The sequence below is a fragment of the Choloepus didactylus genome, chromosome 23 (assembly GCF_015220235.1).
Source record: "Choloepus didactylus isolate mChoDid1 chromosome 23, mChoDid1.pri, whole genome shotgun sequence".
Classification (NCBI taxonomy): domain Eukaryota; kingdom Metazoa; phylum Chordata; class Mammalia; order Pilosa; family Megalonychidae; genus Choloepus; species Choloepus didactylus.
This window is the reverse complement of record NC_051329.1, coordinates 10267964-10292363: the sequence shown is the minus strand read 5'-3', so window position 1 is coordinate 10292363 and position 24400 is coordinate 10267964. Positions and strand designations below refer to the sequence as shown.

General features: G+C 39.4%; 1 protein-coding gene and 1 pseudogene across 1 annotated transcript; one reads left to right on the top strand and one right to left on the bottom strand.

Annotated features, from left to right (window-relative positions):
• Window positions 1–1088, bottom strand: LOC119519518 (annotated as a pseudogene).
• Window positions 1089–2562: 1474 nt separating this feature from the next.
• ARPC3 (actin related protein 2/3 complex subunit 3) lies at window positions 2563–20711 on the top strand. The gene is made up of 7 exons (XM_037817342.1): window positions 2563–2712; window positions 4872–4971; window positions 15243–15319; window positions 17635–17703; window positions 18532–18658; window positions 19871–19965; window positions 20395–20711. The coding sequence occupies exons 1-7, from the start codon at window positions 2707–2709 to the stop codon at window positions 20455–20457; spliced, it is 537 nt and encodes a 178-aa protein (XP_037673270.1). The 5' UTR covers window positions 2563–2706; the 3' UTR covers window positions 20458–20711.
• The last annotated feature ends 3689 nt before the right edge of the window (window positions 20712–24400 follow it).

Below are 24400 nucleotides of genomic sequence, written 5' to 3'. Positions count from 1 at the left end.
CTAATTGGGATCAAAGTCCACCAGTTCTACCTGATCTATTTCTTACGTTTCTACTTCTTTCCTCTCAGGTAGGAGTTTTTCTAGCAAAGACAGCTTATCAGGAGAGAGAAAGCCATTCTCAGGAAAGTTTACCTTATATTTGATGATGAGGTGACCCTTTTTATATTGTCTACGATAAATTGGCATACCTTCCTTTAGCACACACTTGGTATCTCCATGCTTGACAATCTGACCTGGATGAGCAGTAATGACTATGGTTCAGTTATCAAGAGTGGAGATTGGCTTTTGGAAGTCACACAATACTTCAACCAGCTGTATGTCCATTCACATGAAAAGGTCGTCTTGTCAAGTAAAAACAGCATGATCCTTCTGATCTAAAACAATGATAATATCTGCTGGCTCCAGTCCTGCCTCTTGGTCTCTTTCACCATAGACTTATCTTCTGGCCATCTTTCATACCTTTGTCTATACGAACTTCTAGAGCCTTCTCTCTAACTATCTTCCTTCCATTGCGATTTTTTCATCTATCTTTAGGACTGCTCTGTTCACTAAGGCCCTGGTACTTCATGTACACAGACAATTTGCTGAACCATTCCAGGCCATATCTGATGAAGTCTTATTTGCATTCCAATACCTCAGCAATTGGGACAGCATCCTACTCCTTTCGTACCGCCTCATCCTTAACATTTGTTGCAAATCACTTTATTTTGCAGAGCTAGTTTTCTTGTTGCACTGTTATATAAATCTTCTAAGGTTATGAGAACTGATGTACATTTTTACCTCTCCTTTCTCTATGCATCCTTCCACCACTTCCAAAAAAACATATCATAGGTGTCTATCAGGGAAGTCAAAACCCTTGCCTTCTCAACCCTCTTTGATGGTCCGTTCTCCTTTGTCATATAATTCTCTTTTCTTTGCATCAGAGAGCACTTCGTAAGCTTGAGAAATCTGTTTAAAATTCTCACCTTCATTAGAATTCTTATCAGAGTGGTATTTCAAGGCTAGTTTCCCATAAGGCTTTTTCAACTCTTCCAGGTGGCATTAGGTTTGACTCTCAAAACATCATAGTAAGTGGTTTCTTGCACCATTTTCTATGGCTAGTGAGCAAGCTGAGGCTGATGAGGGAGAATGGAAAGAAGCGCGTCACTTCAAGTTACTTTGTGCTTAGGTAGCAGATGTACCCCTGCAACATCACATTTGACTGACTTTAATTAAATCATCAAAACTTGAGGAGCCGTAGATATCAGTGGTAACTTGTGTCTGGGGGCCCAGGCCCTGGGCGAGGGGCAGTCAGGGAAGAAAATGACAGTGGGAATTGGGATGTGCTGGGCTGCTTGGTGATATTCTCGGGCCCTCACATATGGAAAGAATTAAAACACCCTGAACTCCAAGCTTTGCTAATTCCTAGTTAGAAACTTTGTCACATCAAGTAGTAAGAAAAGGTAACTTTTTACCTGCCCTCTTCATCACCCTCTTCTTGGCTCCTTAAGCTATGCCTGTCTGGTTTCATTCCTCAGGAAGTCTGGCACATTCCTGTAAGGAAGAATTGATGGGCCAGATTCAGTTTCCCCTCTGGACACTTGAGATATCAAGGATGAACATGACAAGTCCAGTCAAAGATTTCACTCTTGTAGGAGGACCTGACATGATTCTTCAGATAAATTTACTGGGTCTGGGTACTGTGAGTGCCAGACATTGGAGATAAAATCAGGGTCAGGGCAGACAAAGCCTGACATTCATGGAAGTGACTTGCTGGGTGGCTGAGACCATCCATAAACAAGGAAAGGAAGGTAATTTCAGGGGCTGATAAGGCATTGGAAGAAAATGAAACAGTAATGAAATGAGAGTCACTAAGGGTGTATTTTGGGCTTTGTTTTCAAGGCAGTCCTTTCCAAAAAGGTGCTATTTGACCACAGATCTAAATGAGAGGTCAATTGTGGGGACATGTAGCAGGCAGACATGTCCAGTCTGAGGGTCTGGTGGAAGAAAAGGCCCTGCAGCAGGAATGAACTTGGCTTAAAGTGAGGCGCTTGCTAGTAATGGGCTAAAAAAACTCCTGAGATTTTGATATGTTCCAGGTATTTAAATTCTAAGCACTTTATAATTCCTTTAATCCTCACAAAACTATGAGGTAAGTACTGTTATCTATTATCTCCGTTTTCAGATGGGGAAATTGAGGCACAGAGAGGTTACTTAACTTGCCCAAAATTATACAGCTAGTAAATGCTGGAGCTGGGAGTCAAAGCCAGAGTCCACTTGCTCAATCATTACACAAAGAATTGTAATACAGAGTAATGCACAAATCCCTTCTGTGCTCTCCAGTTTCCCCGTTTTTAAAACAAGTGAACTGGGTTCACTCACTTCACTTAACATTTACTGATGCTTACTTTGTACTGTTAATAGGCGTGGGGATACAAAGCTGACAAAATCTCTGCCTTTTTAACGCTCACATGGGTAGGAAGGCGAGGAGGCAAAGATCAGTAGCACGAGAGCTCCTGCCTAGTGCTCCGGCGCCCCCTGGCGACTTTTCTGATCTGCGCAGCCGCAACAGGGAGCGGAGGGGACAGCGACGCCGGAAGCGCCTCGTCTTCCTCTCGCCCGCCCCTTCCGGCTCACTTCCGCCTACCCCGCCCGGGCCGCCAGACCGGAAGCCCTGCTTTCGGACCTGATCTTCCTCATCTGGGTCGGAACCTGGGTCTCGCCAAGATGCCGGTGAGGGGTCGCAGCCGGGGGCGGGTGGGGAGACGGCGGGGATCGGCGAGAGTGGCTAGAAGTCGTGTGTGTGCTAAGGGAAGGCGGGCGGAGGAGCGCAGAGAGGAAGCGAGGACCTTGAGGAAAGGAAAATGCGAGGGGAGGGAGTCGATCCCTTGCCAATTTGGGGGTGTCGGCCATGGGGGCGGGGAGAATAGGTCAAAGACCCGGGGCGTGTTGATAAGGTGGCCTCCGCCCTTCCTGCTCCTGTCTCTGAAATCCCGACTCTCTTTCTCCCCTTCTTCTCCCGAGTCAGGCAGGGTTCCCAGAGCCTCTCTAGAGCCGGAGCCAAGACCTAAGTTTTTTATTTTTCATGTTTTAAGTCTAGGCCCCGGCTTCTTTTTCCTGTTAGGCCCACTTCCTCCTCCGCCCCGGGGGCAGGTCCCTCTCGCTGCTTGTCATCTGCAGACCCCACTTCCCGGACTCCCCCCCTGTCGCCCTGGAAGTGGCTGCCACCCCCGAGCCAGCTGGGTTTAGGGTCCCCAGAACAGACTCAGAGGCGGCACCTGGTTTGCAAATGTTTCTGTTTTTGTGTGTGCCAGTGAAAGTAAAAATTGATGATGGCTTGGTTGTCCCTTATTTCTCACAGCCAGTCTGTGGGTAGATTAAACACCAGTGTGGTCTTTATTTTGCAGAGTAGGAAAAAGGTTTCACAACTTGTGATTTTTTCGTACAACAAACATCCCCTACTACTTACTGCCTGCAAAGTACTGTTAATAGCAATGAATAAGACCAACAAATGCCTGCTCTGAAGGAGCCTGCATTCTAATGGAGAGACAGACAATAAACATCTAAACAGATAAAGGAGAAAGTTTCAGATAGTGACAAGTGCTATAAGGGAAATAGGTAACAAGAGTGTGACTGGTGAAGAGGAGGCAGAGACTGTTTTTGATAGTGTCTGATAAGGAGCAAGCCAGAGTTATAGATGAATAGTTCATGAATCTTATAGTTACCACCTCTTCACTCCTCATGTACACTGGGCAGGCCCTGAGCTAGATACTTTATATAAATTATCCCATTTAATCCCCCAGTAACCTTATGAGGTAGATACCCCCTTATTGTTCCCCTTTTTCAGAGGAGGAAGCAGAAGCTCAAGTAGGTAACTTTTACAAGGTTACACACTTGTGGTAAAGCCAGATTTTAAGCTACAGTGCTAAAAGCCTGGTGCTCTTTCCAGTTGCACATAGAACACCATGGACTTCCCTTGTGATTTCTTATTTAATGTCTGTGGCCTTCTTTGGCCTGAAAGTTCTCTAAGGGCATAGACCAAACTGTGCCACCATGCCTTGCACATTGAAGGGGCTTACTGATTGTGAAAAGAATGAATCACAAGACAGGGGCCCATGTTTTCTTACAAAAAGCCAGCCATCTTCTAAAAAGCAGAACCAGGAAGTGGCATATAAATTGCTCTCATAAATGTGATATTTTTCTCTTTTAACTCATACCTGCCCGCTGAAGGCAGTATATCTCTCTTCATTTTACAAATTTGGAAACAGGCTAGGAGAACAGTGATGATGGTCAAGGACATAAAGTCAAGAAGTGGCAGAGCTGAAAAGCTAGTGCTTGGGTCCTGGTAAATGTTTGACAACCAGTTGGAAGAGAGTAACCTAATTTATATAGTGTTTGCCTATTTCTCTAGTATAAATACTCCTACCAGCTATCAATATGATGCCACTGAACATGAAATTAGGAAAAGTAGAGTACCACTCTTTTGATAGTATCCCCACTATAAAGATACAAAAACGTAAATAACCTTAAGAGCATAGACAGTAGTAAAATATAATTTTGAAAATGAGGACCTGGTAAGTTTCAAGTATTTATTACCTTTGTATTTAATATAATTTATTTAATTGTAAGATTATGTATAATTTAATCTTTAATATTGGCTGTTATAAACACACCACCAGCTTGCAAAATTCTTCAAAATTTAACAGTTGGCTTTCTTTCTTTAGCCAGTAAAAGCCAGCTCCAGCACATCACTGCTGCCATCCCTTCTTCCCCGTCTCCTAGTTAGTCTTGGGTGTGTTATTCTTTTTTTCCCTTGGGAAAATTTGCTTGTCTGCTCTGGTGACATTTGCTCTCTTGCTGCTTCTGAATTCTCACCTGGCTTGCCATTGCAGGCTTACCACTCTTCTCTCATGGACCCCGACACCAGACTCATTGGAAACATGGCACTGTTACCCATCAGGAGTCAGTTCAAAGGACCCGCTCCTCGAGAGAGTAAGTCTAAATCCCTTTTCTTTCCTTTCAGGTCTTGGTGTGAAATGCCTGGCAACCCTCTGGCTTTATCAAATTGGGAAAATTCTTAGATCACCTCTCTCAGATTGTTCACTCCAGTTGTTTCTTATACTTTTTACTTGCTTGGTGGATGCTGTATTCTAGACCTTTCAAGATTTTTGTTAAATGTGTTGAATCTAATAGGAAACTATTGTTGCTGCTAATTTCCCCAGGATATTTTGTTGAGAGAGAAAGAGGGAATGTGACTAATTCTGGACACTGTTCCTGTCATCACTATCAGTTCTTCCAGACTAATCTAATTCTCTACCTCTGTAGAATGCCATTCTCCCATTCTTTGTCATCGAGCTGGAAAAAAAAATTTTAAGCTCTTTTCCCATCTAAATCTAAATCTGCTTCCTTTATCCATGCTTCTTCAGAATCTTCATTTTGCGTAATGGCTTAATTGCTATTAAGATTTAAGAAAATTTTAAGTGTTTGGTATAACAATGCTCATTTCTACTTGTCTGAACTTTTTGCTTTCTTTCTTGGTACTCTGCCTTTTTTTTGTACTCTGCCTTTTTTTTTTTTTTTAACTGTTTGTTTTTTTTTTTTTCCTGCTGTTTAGAAAGCCCCATTCTTTTTCAGAGATAGTCTGAGACTCTTCTGAGAAATGCTGGGATGTTCTGCCAACAATGTACTTTATATTTTATTAGACACGGTTTCCCTGCTCCCAGGGCTTAGTCTTGCAAAGGTCAGAGCTGAATTCCATTCATGGTTTCCAAGGCTATAATTATAATCACCTATTTTGTACTGACCCCATCACCATTCCTCTGCCCGACTATTGAACTGGACCTCTACTTTAATTTTGTTTTCAACACCAGTTTATTGCTCAGTAAACTTAATAAATTTGGTGAGTCACCATAGGCTTTAATTACTTCTGAGATAAAGGAAAAGGAGCAGATGGAAAAAGGCAGACCTAAAAAGAAGAAAAATAATGTAAAAGAATTACAGTGCAAAAAAAGAGTAAGAATCAGTGGTGATTCAAATTCCTCAAGAAAATACCCGTTTCAGATCATTAAAAAATGCCATATAATATATCAGAAGATAAGATGCAGTTGACTGAGGAGGGAATGAATCTGTTTGCCACCTGTGCAGTTGTTGGGAGTATGGAGCCCCAAGAAACCAGATCTTCATGGTTTCTGACAATGAGGAATGACCTAGGCTCTCCCCAAGGGGATTGGATTAGAACTAAATAGGAATTATTGAGGAATAAAAACCTGTGCTGTGAGCTAAATAACTGTTAGCAATGATCACATTCATTCATTGTCATTTTACAGATATCTTCCCAGCGCCTTTTATGTGCCAAGCACTCTTCTAGGTTCTGTACCCTGTACAACCTCCCTGCCCCCATATTTTTGCATTTAGAAAAACTGGTTGGTTTTGTAAACAGTATCAAATCCTCTAAGGTGTTTTCCTTTTCTCAGATAAGAAAATAGATTGCGAGGGCTAGCTACAAGTCTAGAATTAGAATTCTGTTGAAATTCTTCATTAGGAAAAAGAGTTGGGATCAAGACAACCGAATTGCACGGTACAAAGCCTTCAGGGTTACTTTGCATTTCTTTGTGTGAGATGGATGCAGTTCATGGACTAGAAACATAAATAACTGTCCTGGCATTGCTGAGACCAGCTGCCGGATATAAAGACCCTGAGATTTTGACCTTTTTAAAATAAGAAAAGAAAAACAAAAAATTGCCAAAGAAATTGTATAATGAAATACGTCTTTGTCACAACAGTATTTCTGGTTTTTCTCAGTCTCTCACCATCTAGAACAACTTGTACAAGTAATTTTTAAGTCATCATTTTCATAAAAAGAAAGATACATACCTGAACCTCAGCATGCTCCCAAATGACAATTGAGGGTGTCTTTCTCCCCTGAAACTGTAGTATGCAAATTCAAATAAAATTATTTTGAATAAGTTTTCATTTTTAAAAAGTGTTTTGTTAAAGTTAGTCTCTGTGTTTGAGTCTGTTTTTATAAATGCATCAGGAAATGTCTGGAATGATGTTCACCAAAAGTTAATAGTAGTTATTTCTGCACAGTAGGATTTGGGGTGCCAATAACAATGTTTTTTCCTGAATTGTTGTTGTTTTTTTTTTTTTTTTTTTTTAATAATGAGCATATGTAACTTCTATAAAAACAATAAAGCGGCAGGAGGCGGGGCAAGATGGCAGACTGGTGAGCTGTAAGTTTTAGTTACTCCTCCAGGAAAGTAGGTAAAAAGCCAGGAACTGCGTGGACTGGACACCACAGAGCAATCTGTCTTTGGGCATACTTCATACAACACTCATGAAAATGTCGAACTGCTGAGATCAGCGAAATCTGTAAGTTTTTGCGGCCAGGGGACCCGCGCCCCTCCCTGCCAGGCTCAGTCCCGTGGGAGGAGGGGCTGCCAGCTCCGGGAAGGAGAAGGGAGAACTGCAGTGGTAGCCCTTCTCCGAAACTCATTCTACCGATTCAAACTCCAACCATAGATAGACTGAGACCAGACACCAGAGAATCTGAGAGCTGCCAGCCCAGCAGAGAGGAGACAGGCATAGAAAAAAAAAAACAACACGAAAAACTCCAAAATAAAAGCAGAGGATTTTTGGAGTTCTGGTGAACACAGAAAGGGGAAGGGCGGAGCTCAGGCCTTGAGGCGCATATGCAAATCCCGAAGAAAAGCTGATCTCTCTGCCCTGTGGACCTTTCCTTAATGGCCCTGGTTGCTTTGTCTATTAGCATTTCAATAACCCATTAGATCTGTGAGGAGGGCCCTGTTTTTTTTGTTTTTTGTTTTTTTTTAATCCTTTCTTCTTTTTCTAAAACAATTACTCTAAGAAGCCCAATACAGAAAGCTTCAAAGAATTGCAATTTGGGCACTTCAAGTCAAGAGCAGAACTAAGAGAGCTCTGAGACAAAAGGCAATAATCCAGTGGCTGAGAAAATTCACTAAACACCACAACCTCCCAAGAAAGGGGGGGTGTCCGCTCACAGCCACCATCCTGGTGGACAGGAAACACTCCTGCCCATCGCCAGCCCCATAGCCCAGAGCTGCCCCAGACAACCCAGTGTGACGGAAGTGCTTCAAATAACAGGCACACACCACAAAACTGGGCGTGGACATTAGCCTTCCCTGCAGCCTCAGCTGATTGTTCCAGAGCTGGGAAGGTGGAGCAGTGTGAATTAACAAAGCCCCATTCAGCCATCATTTGAGCAGACTGGGAGCCTCCCTACACAGCCCAGCAGCCCAGAACTGCCCTGGGGGGACGGCACTCACCTGTGACATAGCACAGTCATCCCTCAACAGAGGACCCGGGGTGCACGGCCTGGAAGAGGGGCCCACTTGCAAGTCTCAGGAGCCATACGCCAATACCAAAGACTTGTGGGTCAATGGCAGAGACAAACTGTGGCAGGACTGAACTGAAGGATTAGACTATTGCAGCAGCTTTAAAACTCTAGGATCATCAGGGAGATTTGATTGTTAGGGCCACCCTCCCTCCCCGACTGCCCAGAAACACGCCCCACATACAGGGCAGGCAACACCAACTACACACGCAAGCTTGGTACACCAATTGGGCCCCACAAGACTCACTCCCCCACTCACCAAAAAAAAGGCTAAGCAGGGGAGAGCTGGCTTGTGGAGAACAGGTGGCTCGTGGATGCCACCTGCTGGTTAGTTAGAGAAAGTGTACTCCACGAAGCTGTAGATCTGATAAATTAGAGATAAGGACTTCAATAGGTCTACAAACCCTAAAAGAACCCTATCAAGTTCAGCAAATGCCACGAGGCCAAAAACAACAGAAAATTATAAAGCATATGAAAAAACCAGACGATATGGATAACCCAAGCCCAAGCACCCAAATCAAAAGACCAGAAGAGACACAGCACCTAGAGCAGCTACTCAAAGAACTAAAGATGAACAATGAGACTATAGTACGGGATATGAAGGAAATCAAGAAGACTCTAGAAGAGCATAAAGAAGACATTGCAAGACTAAATAAAAAAATGGATGATCTTATGGAAATTAAAGAAACTGTTGACCAAATTAAAAAGATTCTGGACACTCATAGTACAAGACTAGAGGAAGTTGAACAACGAATCAGTGACCTGGAAGATGACAGAATGGAAAATGAAAGCATAAAAGAAAGAATGGGGAAAAAAATTGAAAAAATCGAAATGGACCTCAGGGATATGATAGATAATATGAAACGTCCAAATATAAGACTCATTGGTGTCCCAGAAGGGGAAGAAAAGGGTAAAGGTCTAGGAAGAGTATTCAAAGAAATTGTTGGGGAAAACTTCCCAAATCTTCAAAACAACATAAATACACAAATCATAAATGCTCAGCGAACCCCAAATAGAATAAATCCAAATAAACCCACTCCGAGACATATACTGATCACACTGTCAAACACAGAAGAGAAGGAGCAAGTTCTGAAAGCAGCAAGAGAAAAGCAATTCACCACATACAAAGGAAACAGCATAAGACTAAGTAGTGACTACTCAGCAGCCACCATGGAGGCAAGAAGGCAGTGGCACGATATATTTAAAATTCTGAGTGAGAAAAATTTCCAGCCAAGAATACTTTATCCAGCAAAGCTCTCCTTCAAATTTGAGGGAGAGCTTAAATTTTTCACAGACAAACAAATGCTGAGAGAATTTGCTAACAAGAGACCTGCCCTACTGGAGATACTCAAGGGAGCCCTACAGACAGAGAAACAAAGACAGGACAGAGAGACTTGGAGAAAGGTTCAGTACTAAAGAGATTCGGTATGGGTACAATAAAGGATATTAATAGAGAGAGGGAAAAATATGGCAACATAAACCAAAGGATAAGATGGCCGATTCAAGAAATGCCTTCACGGTTTTAACGCTGAATGTAAATGGATTAAACTCCCCAATTAAAAGATATAGATTCGCAGAATGGATCAAAAAAAATGAACCATCAATATGTTGCATACAAGAGACTCATCTTAGACACAGGGACACAAAGAAACTGAAAGTGAAAGGATGGAAAAAAATATTTCATGCAAGCCACAGCCAAAAGAAAGCAGGTGTAGCAATATTAATCTCAGATAAAATAGACTTCAAATGCAGGGATGTTTTGAGAGACAAAGAAGGCCACTACATACTAATAAAAGGGGCAATTCAGCAAGAAGAAATAACAATCGTAAATGTCTATGCACCCAATCAAGGTGCCACAAAATACATGAGAGAAACACTGGCAAAACTAAAGGAAGCAATTGATGTTTCCACAATAATTGTGGGAGACTTCAACACATCACTCTCTCCTATAGATAGATCAACCAGACAGAAGACCAATAAGAAAATTGAAAACCTAAACAATCTGATAAATGAATTAGATTTAACAGACATATACAGGACATTACATCCCAAATCACCAGGATACACATACTTTTCTAGTGCTCATGGAACTTTCTCCAGAATAGATCATATGCTGGGACATAAAACAAGCCTCAATAAATTTAAAAAGATTGAAATTATTCAAAGCACATTCTCTGACCACAATGGAATACAATTAGAAGTCAATAACCATCAGAGACTTAGAAAATTCACAAATACCTGGAGGTTAAACAACACACTCCTAAACAATCAGTGGGTTAAAGAAGAAATAGCAAGAGAAATTGCTAAATATATAGAGACGAATGAAAATGAGAACACAACATACCAAAACCTATGGGATGCAGCAAAAGCAGTGCTAAGGGGGAAATTTATAGCACTAAACGCATATATTAAAAAGGAAGAAAGAGCCAAAATCAAAGAACTAATGGATCAACTGAAGAAGCTAGAAAATGAACAGCAAACCAATCCTAAACCAAGTAGAAGAAAAGAAATAACAAGGATTAAAGCAGAAATAAATGACATAGAGAACAAAAAAACAATAGAGAGGATAAATATCACCAAAAGTTGGTTCTTTGAGAAGATCAACAAGATTGACAAGCCCCTAGCTAGACTGACAAAATCAAAAAGAGAGAAGACCCATATAAACAAAATAATGAATGAAAAAGGTGACATAACTGCAGATCCTGAAGAAATTAAAAAACTTATAAGAGGATATTATGAACAATTGTATGGCAACAAACTGGATAATGTAGAAGAAATGGACAATTTCCTGGAAACATATGAACAACCTAGACTGACCAGAGAAGAAATAGAAGACCTCAACCAACCCATCACAAGCAAAGAGATCCAGTCAGTCATCAAAAATCTTCCCACAAATAAATGCCCAGGGCCAGATGGCTTCACAGGGGAATTCTACCAAACTTTCCAGAAAGAACTGACACCAATCTTACTCAAACTCTTTCAAAACATTGAAAAAAATGGAACACTACCTAACTCATTTTATGAAGCTAACATCAATCTAATACCAAAACCAGGCAAAGATGCTACAAAAAAGGAAAACTACCGGCCAATCTCCCCAATGAATATAGATGCAAAAATCCTCAACAAAATACTTGCAAATCGAATCCAAAGACACATTAAAAAAATCATACACCATGACCAAGTGGGGTTCATTCCAGGCATGCAAGGATGGTTCAACATAAGAAAAACAATCAATGTATTACAACACATTAAAAACTTGAAAGGGAAAAATCAATTGATCATCTCAATAGATGCTGAAAAAGCATTTGACAAAATCCAACATCCCTTTTTGATAAAAACACTTCAAAAGGTAGGAATTGAAGGAAACTTCCTCAACATGATAAAGAGCATATATGAAAAACCCACAGCCAGCATAGTACTCAATGGTGAGAGACTGAAAGCCTTCCCTCTAAGATCAGGAACAAGACAAGGATGCCCGCTGTCACCACTGTTATTCAACATTGTGCTGGAAGTGCTAGCCAGGGCAATCCGGCAAGACAAAGAAATAAAAGGCATCCAAATTGGAAAAGAAGAAGTAAAACTGTCACTGTTTGCAGATGATATGATCTTATATCTAGAAAACCCTGAGAAATCGACGATACAGCTACTAGAGCTAATAAACAAATTTAGCAAAGTAGCAGGATACAAGATTAATGCACATAAGTCAGTCATGTTTCTATATGCTAGAAATGAACAAACTGAAGAGACACTCAAGAAAAAGATACCATTTTCAATAGCAACTAAAAAAATCAAGTACCTAGGAATAAACTTAACCAAAGATGTAAAAGACCTATACAAAGAAAACTACATAACTCTACTAAAAGAAATAGAAGGGGACCTTAAAAGATGGAAAAATATTCCATGTTCATGGATAGGAAGGCTAAATGTCATTAAGATGTCAATTCTACCCAAACTCATCTACAGATTGAATGCAATCCCAATCAAAATTCGAACAACCTACTTTGCAGACTTGGAAAAGCTAGTTATCAAATTTATTTGGAAAGGGAAGATGCCTCGAATTGCTAAAGACACTCTAAAAAAGAAAAACGAAGTGGGAGGACTTACACTCCCTGACTTTGAAGCTTATTATAAAGCCACAGTTGCCAAAACAGCATGGTACTGGCACAAAGATAGACATATAGATCAATGGAATCGAATTGAGAATTCAGAGATAGACCCTCAGATCTATGGCCGACTGATCTTTGATAAGGCCCCCAAAGTCACTGAACTGAGCCATAATGGTCTTTTCAACAAATGGGGCTGGGAGAGTTGGATATCCATATCCAAAAGAATGAAAGAGGACCCCTACCTCACCCCCTACACAAAAATTAACTCAAAATGGACCAAAGATCTCAATATAAAAGAAAGTACCATAAAACTCCTAGAAGATAATGTAGGAAAACATCTTCAAGACCTTGTATTAGGAGGCCACTTCCTAGACTTTACACCCAAAGCACAAGCAACAAAAGAGAAAATAGATAAATGGGAACTCCTCAAGCTTAGAAGTTTCTGCACCTCAAAGGAATTTCTCAAAAAGGTAAAGAGGCAGCCAACTCAATGGGAAAAAATTTTTGGAAACCATGTATCTGACAAAAGACTGATATCTTGCATATACAAAGAAATCCTACAACTCAATGACAATAGTACAGACAGCCCAATTATAAAATGGGCAAAAGATATGAAAAGACAGTTCTCTGAAGAAGAAATGCAAATGGCCAAGAAACACATGAAAAAATGTTCAGCTTCACTAGCTATTAGAGAGATGCAAATTAAGACCACAATGAGATACCATCTAACACCGGTTAGAATGGCTGCCATTAAACAAACAGGAAACTACAAATGCTGGAGGGGATGTGGAGAAATTGGAACTCTTATTCATTGTTGGTGGGACTGTATAATGGTTCAGCCACTCTGGAAGTCAGTCTGGCAGTTCCTTAGAAAACTCGATATAGAGCTACCATTCGATCCAGCGATTTCACTTCTCGGTATATACCCGGAAGATCGGAAAGCAGTGACACGAACAGATATCTGCACGCCAATGTTCATAGCAGCATTATTCACAATTGCCAAGAGATGGAAACAACCCAAATGTCCTTCAACAGATGAGTGGATAAATAAAATGTGGTATATACACACGATGGAATACTACGCGGCAGTAAGAAGGAACGATCTGGTGAAACATATGACAACATGGATGAACCTTGAAGACATAATGCTGAGCGAAATAAGCCAGGCACAAAAAGAGAAATATTATATGCTACCACTAATGTGAACTTTGAAAAAGGTAAAACAAATGGTTTATAATGTAGAATGTAGGGGAACTAGCAGTAGAGAGCAATTAAGGAAGGGGGAACAATAATCCAAGAAGAACAGATAAGCTATTTAACGTTCTGGGGATGCCCAGAAATGACTATGGTCTGTTAATTTCTGATGGATATAGTAGGAACAAGTTCACAGAAATGTTGCTATATTAGGTGACTTTCTTGGGGTAAAGTAGGAACATGTTGGAAGTTAAGCAGTTATCTTAGGTTAGTTGTCTTTTTCTTACCCCCTTGTTATGGTCTCTTTGAAATGTTCTTTTATTGTATGTTTGTTTTCTTTTTAACTTTTTTTTTCATACAGTTGATTTAAAAAAGAAGGGAAAGTTAAAAAAAAAAAAAGAAAAGAAAAACAAGGAAAAAAAAAAAAAAAGAAGAAAAACAAGGAAAAAAAAAAAAAAGATGTAGTGCCGCCTTGAGGAGCCTGTGGAGAATGCAGGGGTATTCGCCTACCCCACCTCCATGGTTGCTAACATGACCACAGACATAGGGGACTGGTGGTTTGATGGGTTGAGCCCTCTACCATAAGTTTTACCCTTGGGAAGACGGTTGCTGCAAAGGAGAGGCTAGGCCTCCCTATATTTGTGCCTAAGAGTCTCCTCCTGAATGCCTCTTTGTTGCTCAGATGTGGCCCTCTCTCTCTGGCTAAGCCAACTTGAAAGGTGAAATCACTGCGCTCCCCCCTACGTGGGATCAGACACCCAGGGGAGTGAATCTCCCTGGCAACGTGGAATATGACTCCCGGGGAGGAATGTAGACCCGGCATCGTGGGACGGAGAACATCTTCTTGACCAAAAGGGGGATGTGAAAGGAAATGAAATAAGCTTCAGTGGCAGAGAGATTCCAAAACGAGCCGAGAGATCACTCTGGTGGGCACTCTTATGCACACTTTAGACAACCCTTTTTAGGTTCTAAAGAATTGGGGTAGCTGGTGGTGGATACCTGAAACTGTCAAACTACAACCCAGAACCCATGAATCTCGAAGACAGTTGTATAAAAATGTAGCTTATGAGGGGTGGCAGTGGGATTGGGAAAGCCATAAGGACCAAACTCCACTTTGTCTAGTTTATGGATGGATGTGTAGAAAAGTAGGGGAAGGAAACAAACAGACAAAGGTACCCAGTGTTCTTTTTTACTTCAATTGCTCTTTTTCACTCTAATTATTATTCTTGTTATTTTTGTGTGTGTGCTAATGAAGGTGTCAGGGATTGATTTAGGTGATGAATGTACAACTATGTAATGGTACTGTAAAGAATCGAAAGTACAATTTGTTTTGTATGACTGCGTGGTATGTGAATATATCTCAATAAAATGATGATTAAAAAAAAAACAATAAAGCAATAAAAATAAACTGTATTTTTTAGATATTGTTTCTAAGGATTTTATTTTTCAGAAGCCTCATTTTATTTTACCCAACCTCAAAACTCTTTGACAGTTGAGCTTGGATTTTTAAATTTCTCTTTAGCTTTTTTAGATGTTATATCTTACATTTGCCTAATGTTCTCTGCCTTCTTTCCCTATGTCTTGCATAGCAAAAGATACAGACATTGTGGATGAGGCCATCTATTACTTCAAAGCCAATGTCTTCTTCAAAAACTATGAAATTAAGGTAAATTATAGAGCTTTTAACACTGAATTTAATTTTCTGTTGGGGATAATGTCTACCTTGCAGTCAGGGTTATTATACAGGGGAATAGAAATGAAATGAAATTACGTGGTTTTTAAAATCCAGAACATGGTCTACTGTTAGATTGTGTGTGTGTGTCAGAGAGAGAGAGAGAGAAGGAGAATGCATATATTAGTTTCTCTTTTCCCCTCCAGAATCTACACCAGGGGTCAGCAAACTACAGCCCAGGGGCCAAATTTGTCCTGCTGCCTCTTTTTGTAAATAAAGCATTACTGGAACACAGCCAGGCTCGTTGGTTTGTGGCTCACAAAGCCTAAAATACTTCCGCTTGCCCTTTTGCAGTGAAAGTTTGCCAACCCCTGGTCTAGTTCTTTCTTTACTTATTCAAAATTAATTAAGCACCCACTTTGTACCTACCCTAGGCTTTTGTTGAGGACTAGTCCAATACCAAAAAAGCCTTTGTGCTCTGTTATTTTTTACATACTTTTGTGTCCTTTACCTGAAGTGGAAATATGAAGAGACTTGAGTGACCCTAACCCTGCTCTGAAGCCCCAACTGCCTCTTAGTTCCTGTGAGGAACGGACAAGGGGAAGGGAGAAGGGAGATGAGATGGCAGAAAAGAAGAAGGGGAAAATGAGAAAGAAAAAAAAGTTTTCTAAGTTCCTGCTTTGAGCAAATTACAAGTAATGTCAATGAATTTTCTTGGTAATATTCTGGAGTGTGGAACTTGGGCCTCTCCTTGCTTAATTTGATCTTTTAGAATCAAATGGGGTGTAAATATTTTATTTATAGACTCTTGGGCTACACATTGTAGTCTAAACATTCTGTAATTTTTAACGGTGCTTTATAGACCAATACATGGTCTGAGTGTTATGTTCATAATAATATGAAATAAATATTATAATTCTGCCACATTCCACTCTCTGGAATATCCTATGGTCTTAAAAACAGGGAAATGTGTAGGGTTTTTTTTTTAAGTATAAATCTTTGTAAAATTTGACCCAAAAGACCACATTAGATCAGTATCTGTTCTTTTTCTTTACATTTTCTTTTTGGTGAAGCCAAGATGTTGGGCTTTTGGAGCCCTTCAAGAACAAGTCACATGTGAAATAATTGCTTCCTCCTTTAGAGTAATGAATGGTTCAGTTCTTGGCAGGGACCCTGAAGTGAAAAGGTTTTTAACTATGAACCAAGCATATGGTGTGCGTCAGATTTTCCCAGCAGCTTTTATTAATTCTCCATCCTACACAAAGTAAGGGGTTGTTTGCATGGCTCCTCAGGAGCCCAAGGAAGAGGGGAGCAGAGAAAGTAAATGAGCAGCCACATAGCTCAGGGGTACAAGCTGGTGACTCCCTGCCCAGAGTGGGTGGAGAGGGGCTTCAGAAGCCTGTGGAGTACAGGTTAATGTAATACCCCAATACCTCCCAGAGTATTTTGGGCAGAAAATAAAAAAGTATTTGCAAAGTCCCCTTGAGGGACTGCGAGAAAATGTGGAAACATTAAACTTTCCCACCTGGGAAACTGCTGATACTCTTTGCAAGCATTAGTGAATCCCAATTTAGTAAGTCAAGCCCTCAATCTTAAGGCTTGCCCTTAGGAAACTTATTCCTGCAAAGAGAAGCTAAGCCTACTTATAATTATGCCTAAGAGTCACCCCCACAGAAACCTTTTTGTTGCTTAGATGTGACCTCTCTCCCCCAGCCAGCTCTGCAAATAAACTCACTACCCTCCCCACTACGTGAGACATGACCCGCAGGGATGAATTAGGCCTGGCATCGTGGGATTGAGAATGCCTTCTTGACCAAAACAGGGAAAAGACATGAAACAAAATTAAGTTTCAGTGGCTAAGAAATTGCAAATAGAATTGAGAGGTCATTCTAGAGGTTATTCTTAAACATTATATAAATATTCCTTTTTAGTTTCTAGTGTATTAGAATAGCTAGAAGGTAATACCTGAATCTGTTCAACTGCAATCTAGTAGACTTGATTTTTTTCTTTATTTTGGAGTAATGAGAATGTTCTAAAATTGAGTGTAGCGATGAATGCACAACTATATGATGATACTGTGAGTCACTGATTGTATACTTTGGGTGGATTATATGGTGTGTGACTATATCTCAGTAAAGTTGTATTAAAAAAAGAAGGCTGTGAATTTGGAGAATGGGTATTTTTGATGCTATAGCAAGTCTACTATAGTTTTCAATAGATAATAAAAAAAAAAGTTTGAATTCATTTATCACACATGATTTTTATGTTTTGATGAGAACTGTTTTTAAATTTTGTCTCTCCCCCCATAGAATGAAGCTGACAGGACCTTGATATATATAACACTCTATATTTCTGAGTGTCTAAAGAAACTCCAAAAGGTAATAAAACTTGGATGATCATATTTCAGGAAATTACTGATGGATGTTTACCCTCTTAGCCACCCGGAATTTGTTAAAAGACTTTGGGGTCAGATAGAAAATACATTCTCAGACTTGGAGGATGGACTTAAGAGGGCAATGTGAGTTTAGCTCTCCAAACTCTTAGTGCAGTTGACTAGCAAAAAGATGAGGGTTGTGCTGTGGTAAGTCTTTGCATGTATTTTCACAAGACAGAAATCTTGACAAATAAATTCCTTTTAAGTCCTTGGCTCAGGGGCTCTTAACCTGGGATCCAAGGATAGAATTCAAGGGTCCATGGACTTGAGTGGAACAAATTACATCTCTTTTTTCACTAACCTCTAACTGAATTTAGCATTTACTTCAATTATTGATGTAGGCAAAAACCCACAGAAGTTTTAACAATACTTATGGCTTTTTCTCCAATAGAAATCACAGTATTTTCATATTACATTAGAGGTGAAGATATTTTGAAATATTGTTCACACTCATCACTACTTCAAAATTGCAGTAGGTTTTAGGCCCACTGCTAGATCTTATTACTTGGTGCGTTAATAAGAAAGTAAAATATGAGTATTACATAAATTTGGGGTTTAAATATTTTAGTTATTATATCACTATAATTGGTTTCCTTGCAATTTTTTTTGTTGATTTAAAAGCATTATTCTGAGAAAGTGCCCGTAGACTTCACCAAATTGCCAAAGGGCGCAAAAATTTTAACAGATTAAGAAATTGTGATTTGAATATTAATGTTCTTTTCCTTATGTGTGTACATATATGTTCAACTATAATTATTTATTTATTTTTAAGTGTAATTCCAAAAGCCAAGGCGAGAAAGAAATGTATACACTGGGAATCACTAATTTTCCCATTCCTGGAGAGCCCGGTTTTCCACTTAATGCAATTTATGCTAAACCTGCAAACAAACAGGAAGATGGTAAGAACACAGTATCTACACTTTGTATGTTATAGCACAGGAAGACGTCCTCCATTTGACTTAAAATACTCTCTCTACCCTTCCTCCCTCCTTTTCTTGCCTTGTTTGACATGCAGAGTGAAATAGCTCATAGGTTAGTCACTTTCCCATAAGATTCTTGACAATAAATATGATATGCAGAGAATCTTTTTTTAATATTCGTTTTATTGAGATATATTCACATACCATGCAGTCAAACAAACCAAATCGTACATTCGATTGTTCACACTACCATTACATAGTTGTGCATTCATCACCAAAATCAATCCCTGACACCTTCATTGCCACACATACAAAAATAACAAGAATAATAATTAGAGTGAAAAAGAGCAATTAAAGTAAAAAAGAACACTGGGTGCCTTTGTCTGTTTGTTTGTTTGTTTCCCCTATTTTTCTACTCATCCATCCATAAACTAGACAAAGGGGAGTGTGGTCCTTATTGCTTTCCCAATCCCATTGTCACCCCTCATAAGCTACATTTTTATACAATTTTCTTCAAGATTCATGGGTTCTGGGTTGTAGTTTGATAGTTTCAGGAATCTACCACCAGCTACCCCAATTCATTAGAACCTAAAAAGGGTTACTGTGCGTTAGAGTGCCCACCAGAGTGACCTCTCGGCTCCTTTTGGAATCTCTCTGCCACTGAAGTTTATTTCATTTCATTTCACATCCCCCTTTTGGTCAAGAAGATGCTCTCCATCCCACGATGCCGGGTCTACATTCCTCCCCGGGAGTCATATTCCATGTTGCCAGCGAGAGTCACTCCCCTGGGTGTCTGATCCCATGTAGAGGGGAGGGCAGTGATTTCACCTGCCAAGTTGGCTTAGCTAGAGAGAGAGGGCCACATCTGAGCAACAAAGAGGCACTCGGGAGGAGGCTCGTAGGCACAATTATAGGGAGGCCTAGCCTCTCCTTTGCAGCAACAGTCTTCCCAAGGGCAAATCCTGTGGTAGAGGGCTCAACCCATCAAACCACCAGTCCCCCGTGTCTGTGGGCATGTGCAGAGAATCTTTTGAACGAAAATAAATCTAGAGATAAAATAATTTGGACTGTCATTTGTATTTCTTATCCCGTTCAAAAGCATAGAATTGTATTGCCCGCTTTATTATGTAAATAAGCACATTTGGGATGTTTTCTCAAATACAGTATTAATGCTCTCCCTGCTTCTTGTAGAAGTGATGAGGGCCTACCTACAGCAGCTAAGGCAAGAGACGGGGCTGAGGCTTTGTGAGAAAGTTTTTGACCCTCAGAATGATAAACCTAGCAAAGTAAGTCTTTGTTTAATTGGTAAGTCAATTTTTATCTGTCTTGTAGACACCATTGAACACGCTAAGCTCTTCCATTGCAAGAATACTTTTAGTTTCTGCATTGCAGTGTGGCTTAACTTTGAAAATATGCCTAGTATGTCAATAATTTTTGGTAATACATTCTTATGTCTGAGCATCATAAACCTGTGGAACAGGTTTTTTGTGTGCGGTATCTCAAATGTTTAAACTTATTTTGTTTTTTCCAATTTGAGTGACCTCTGAGTCTAGACAAAAATCTACATGTGCTGTCGAGGAATTTATAATCTACAACACTGATGTCAGACTAACATGAAACTTTGTTATTAAATAAATTTGAATTCTGGCCTTACCCTTGAAATTGCATTGTGATTTGACCCACACTGTTTGTTCTTTTCTGTCCCCCCTTGTTAGTGGTGGACTTGCTTTGTGAAGAGACAGTTCATGAACAAGAGTCTTTCGGGACCTGGACAGTAAAGAGCGCCTGGGCAGCCATGCCTTCACAGCCACGGGCGGCATTCCACAACTAGATGTACACAGTTCTTTGCCTTTATTTCATAAAGTTTTATACAGAAAAGAGAAGAGACCACATCTTTACTGGAAAAGCTCTTTATCAAGAATTTGGGTGGCGAAGGGGGGAGTGGATTGTGGATGGGTGATTTGAAAATTTTCTTGCAGTATTAAGCTGGTGCTTAATAATAAGTAATAATAAAGAAATTTCTAACATTCCATGTAAGAAAAGCTTTATTTTCTTGTCTTTGACATTCACTTAAAAAGTTTTTTGACGTATTTCGGCTACCATAATATCCACTCTTTTAAAGTTTATAATTTGTTAGTACTTTTTGTATATGCGCAAAGTTTTGCAGCCATCACCACTATCTTATTTCCAGAACATTTCATCGGTCCAAAAAGAAACTCCATGTCCATTAGCAGTCACTCCCCATTCCACCCTCCTCCCAGTCCCTGGCAACTACTCATCTGCTTTCTGTTTTTATGGATTTGCCTGTTCTAGACTTGGCATATAAATGGAATCATACAGTGTCTGGCCTTTTGTTTTTAAGGTTCATTAATGTTGTAATATGAATAAGTACTTCTTACTTTTTATGACTAAATAATATTCCTTTGACTGGGTATGCCACATTTTGTTTATCCATTCATCTGTAAAGGGAAATTTGGGTTATTTCCACTTCTTGGCTATTATAAACAGTGCCACTAAGAACATTTGTGTACAGGTTTCTGTGTGGACATGTGTTTTCATTTCTCTTGCTTACCTAGGGGTGGAATTGCCGAGTTACATGGTGACTTATGTGTTTAACTTTTTGAGGAAGTGCCAGACTTTTCCTTACTGGCTGTACCATTTTACATTCCCACAGCAACATATGTGGCTGTACCATTTTACATTCCCAGAGCAACATATGAAGGTTACAGTTTCTGTATATCCTTATCAACACTTACTATTTTCTGTTTCTCTGATCATATCCATCCTAGTGGGTGCAAAGTGATATCTCATTGTGGTTTTGGTTTGCATTTCTCTAATGACTAATGATATTGAGCATCTTTTCATGTGCTTATTAACAGTTTGTATCCGTTCTTTGGAGAAATGCCTATTCAGATCCTCTGCCCATATTTTAATTGGGTGATTATTTGTCTCTTTTTTGTTCTTGAGTTGTAATCTTTATATATTCTGAATACCAGATCCTTATCAGGTATATAATTTGCAAAAATTTTCTCACAGTCAGTGGATTGTCTTCACTTTCTTGATAGGGTCCTTTGAAGAATCAAGGTTTTTTATTTTGCTTAAGTCCCGTTTATTTTTTCTTTAGTTCCTTGTGCTTTTGTTACAATATCTAAGAAACCATTTGCCTGATCCAAAATCTTGAAGATTTATGTGTATGTTTTTTTCCCTAAATGTTTTACAGTTTTAGCTCTTACATTTAGATTGTTGATTCATTTTGAGCTCATTTTTGTATATAGTTTGGGGGTGCAGGGGGGGCACCGTCATTCTTTAACCTGTGGCTATCCAGTTGTCCTGGCACCACTTGTTGAAACATCTATTCATTCCCCTGTTAAATTCTCTTGGCTCCCTCGTCAAAAATCAGTTGTCCAAAATGGATGGGTTTACTTCTAGACTCTCAGTTCTATTCTATTGATCTACATTGTCTATCCTTCTGTGGGATTCACATATATATGTGGCCAGTTTTTAGCATTTAAGATGTTTTCATTATTTTGACTGATCGAAGTAGCTATTTTGTGAGGTCTTCCAAAAGCTTGTGGGACCATGTGTTCTTGGTATTTCAGAAAGAGTCTTGAATCCTTGGACATAAAGTTACTACACGTCATCTGTATTGCACCTTTACATGTTTTGGCTTTTATTTTAAGAGGCAGTTGTGCTTAGTTTTGTATGTTGGGATTGTATATAGACACAAGCAATAGAAAACCTAATTTACAGTGCCTTGGGAAGTCTGTATTTCTTTTCAATCTGGATATAGGCAGTTCTAGGTTTGGTCATGTATTTAAGGGTGTGAGTGGGGCCCCAGACCTATTTTCATGCTTCATTGTCCTTTGCATGCAGCTCTCATCCTCAGTTGCAGGGTAGCGAGTGACTCCATCTCTGGCCATGGCAGAAAGAAGCGAAGAAGAGAGAAGGGGCATGTCACCTTTAAATACCCTTTCCAGAAACCCCTACCCAGAAACTTGTGCTTGTATCTCTTTAGCAGATGTGGATCCCTGGGACACTGCTACAAGGGAGTCTGGAAAGGGGAAATTTTTAATTGGACTTAACTGCTATTTTGGTTGTTTGTGTTGTTACAAAGGCAGCACTGTATATCTGCCACAGTATCTTCAGAGGTACAGAACTGAGCTTAAAACGTTGTTAAAACTGGCACTTTACGATGCTACTTGATCACCTAGTGTGGATCTGTTTTGGGTTTATGGGTTAATAGGCAGTTTTCATGTATGAGTTAAATGTTCATAAGTTTCTGTTCACCGAAGACATGAATTAAGGACTAATTAAGTGCCACATTTCACATACACAGAAAATAGGTACATAAAGACATACTCCGTGGATGTAAGAGATAGTCCTGAAGCCCAGAGTATTGTGAGTTTTGTTTTTGGTTTTTTTTTGATTAAAATTCTTACCTAGAATCAGAATTTTGATGTGACAGTTGGAACTTCTCTTACAGACTCCCTTGCTAGAAGAAAGAAAGAAAGCTAGAGTGATTCATTTCAAGATTAAAGATTTGTTTCTAACAAATGTGATTTCTTAAAAAAAGTCGTGGAACCTTTGTGACAGACAGAAAGTCAACTTAGCTTGGGACCTTTGCCAGCAGCGCCAGCAGGGGGAGCACAGGCTATAGACTTAAAATGCTGGCTTCTGAAGCATTCTCCTTTGGTGTGATAGAATGGTAGGATTTTTCTTTATGTTTCTTTACATATCCTTGAGAGAACAGTTTCCAAAGGATTTAGAATCATTATCCATGAAGTATAGTATAATGGATTTAAATACACAGTTTAAATCAAAATGTAAGGCCAACATTAAAAAAAGACTTTTACAAGATAGGACTTTCTAGAGAAGGCAATTTAGTAATAACTATAGTTTTTTTTTTAACAAATAAAATTCTTCATTTAAAGTACATTTCTCTGGTGCAAAGACATGTTTCTTTAAAGCACATTTAAAGTGCCCTTTATTCAGCTTTTGCAAAATAATTCAGTTTTACGGGTAGCAAAACTAAATGCCTATTTCTCTTGATGCATTAACTTTTTTCTTAGAAAAACAGTCCAATGCTGCTATAAACTGACTTTAATCATTATCAAACCTAATTTTGACTCTCTTGGTAAAATAACAATAAACATGAATAAGAGGCAAGAAGTTTTAAATCATGAAGTTTCTTTATACACTTTAGCTGACAAAAAAAGTCTGATGTAGGGTAGTTGTCATCATTTAAGATGATGTGAATTTACCAGATATAATTAAAAGACTCAGTTCCAAGGACTCAGTAACTTCTTAAGAAATTAAAAGGTATTTTTCTTTTGAGGGCTTATTTAAAATATTAACAATTCTAGTACCTGATTGAAAAAACAAATCAAGAATAGAGTCTACCCTGAGACAGTGTTGGCCACCTGCTTGGAACCCAGCTGACATGACCATTATTGAAAGCTCTGATAGGCTTTGTGCCTTTCGTTAAGAGCCCTCATATTCTGAACACAGGCTTGCTGTAGTTTAAGTAAACAATATTTAGATCTGAAACCTGAGGATACGATCCATGAAATAAAAGTCACAGGAGGATTTTCTTCTTTTACGGTGATCCAGTATATTAATTCCTCCATATTAAACCTTTCTTTCCAGACAGGTAAAATTATATTTACCAAAATCCAGAACAAAACTACACAGTACATTTAAAGCTCATATTTGAAAAACAAG

Excerpts from the sequence above, each read along its gene's own strand:
- ARPC3 (XM_037817342.1), top strand. Across the intron at positions 18,659-19,870 it reads TGCAAACAAACAGGAAGATG|AAGTGATGAGGGCCTACCTA; the intron begins GTAAGAACACAG and ends TGCTTCTTGTAG. Across the intron at positions 19,966-20,394 it reads AGAATGATAAACCTAGCAAA|TGGTGGACTTGCTTTGTGAA; the intron begins GTAAGTCTTTGT and ends CCCCCTTGTTAG.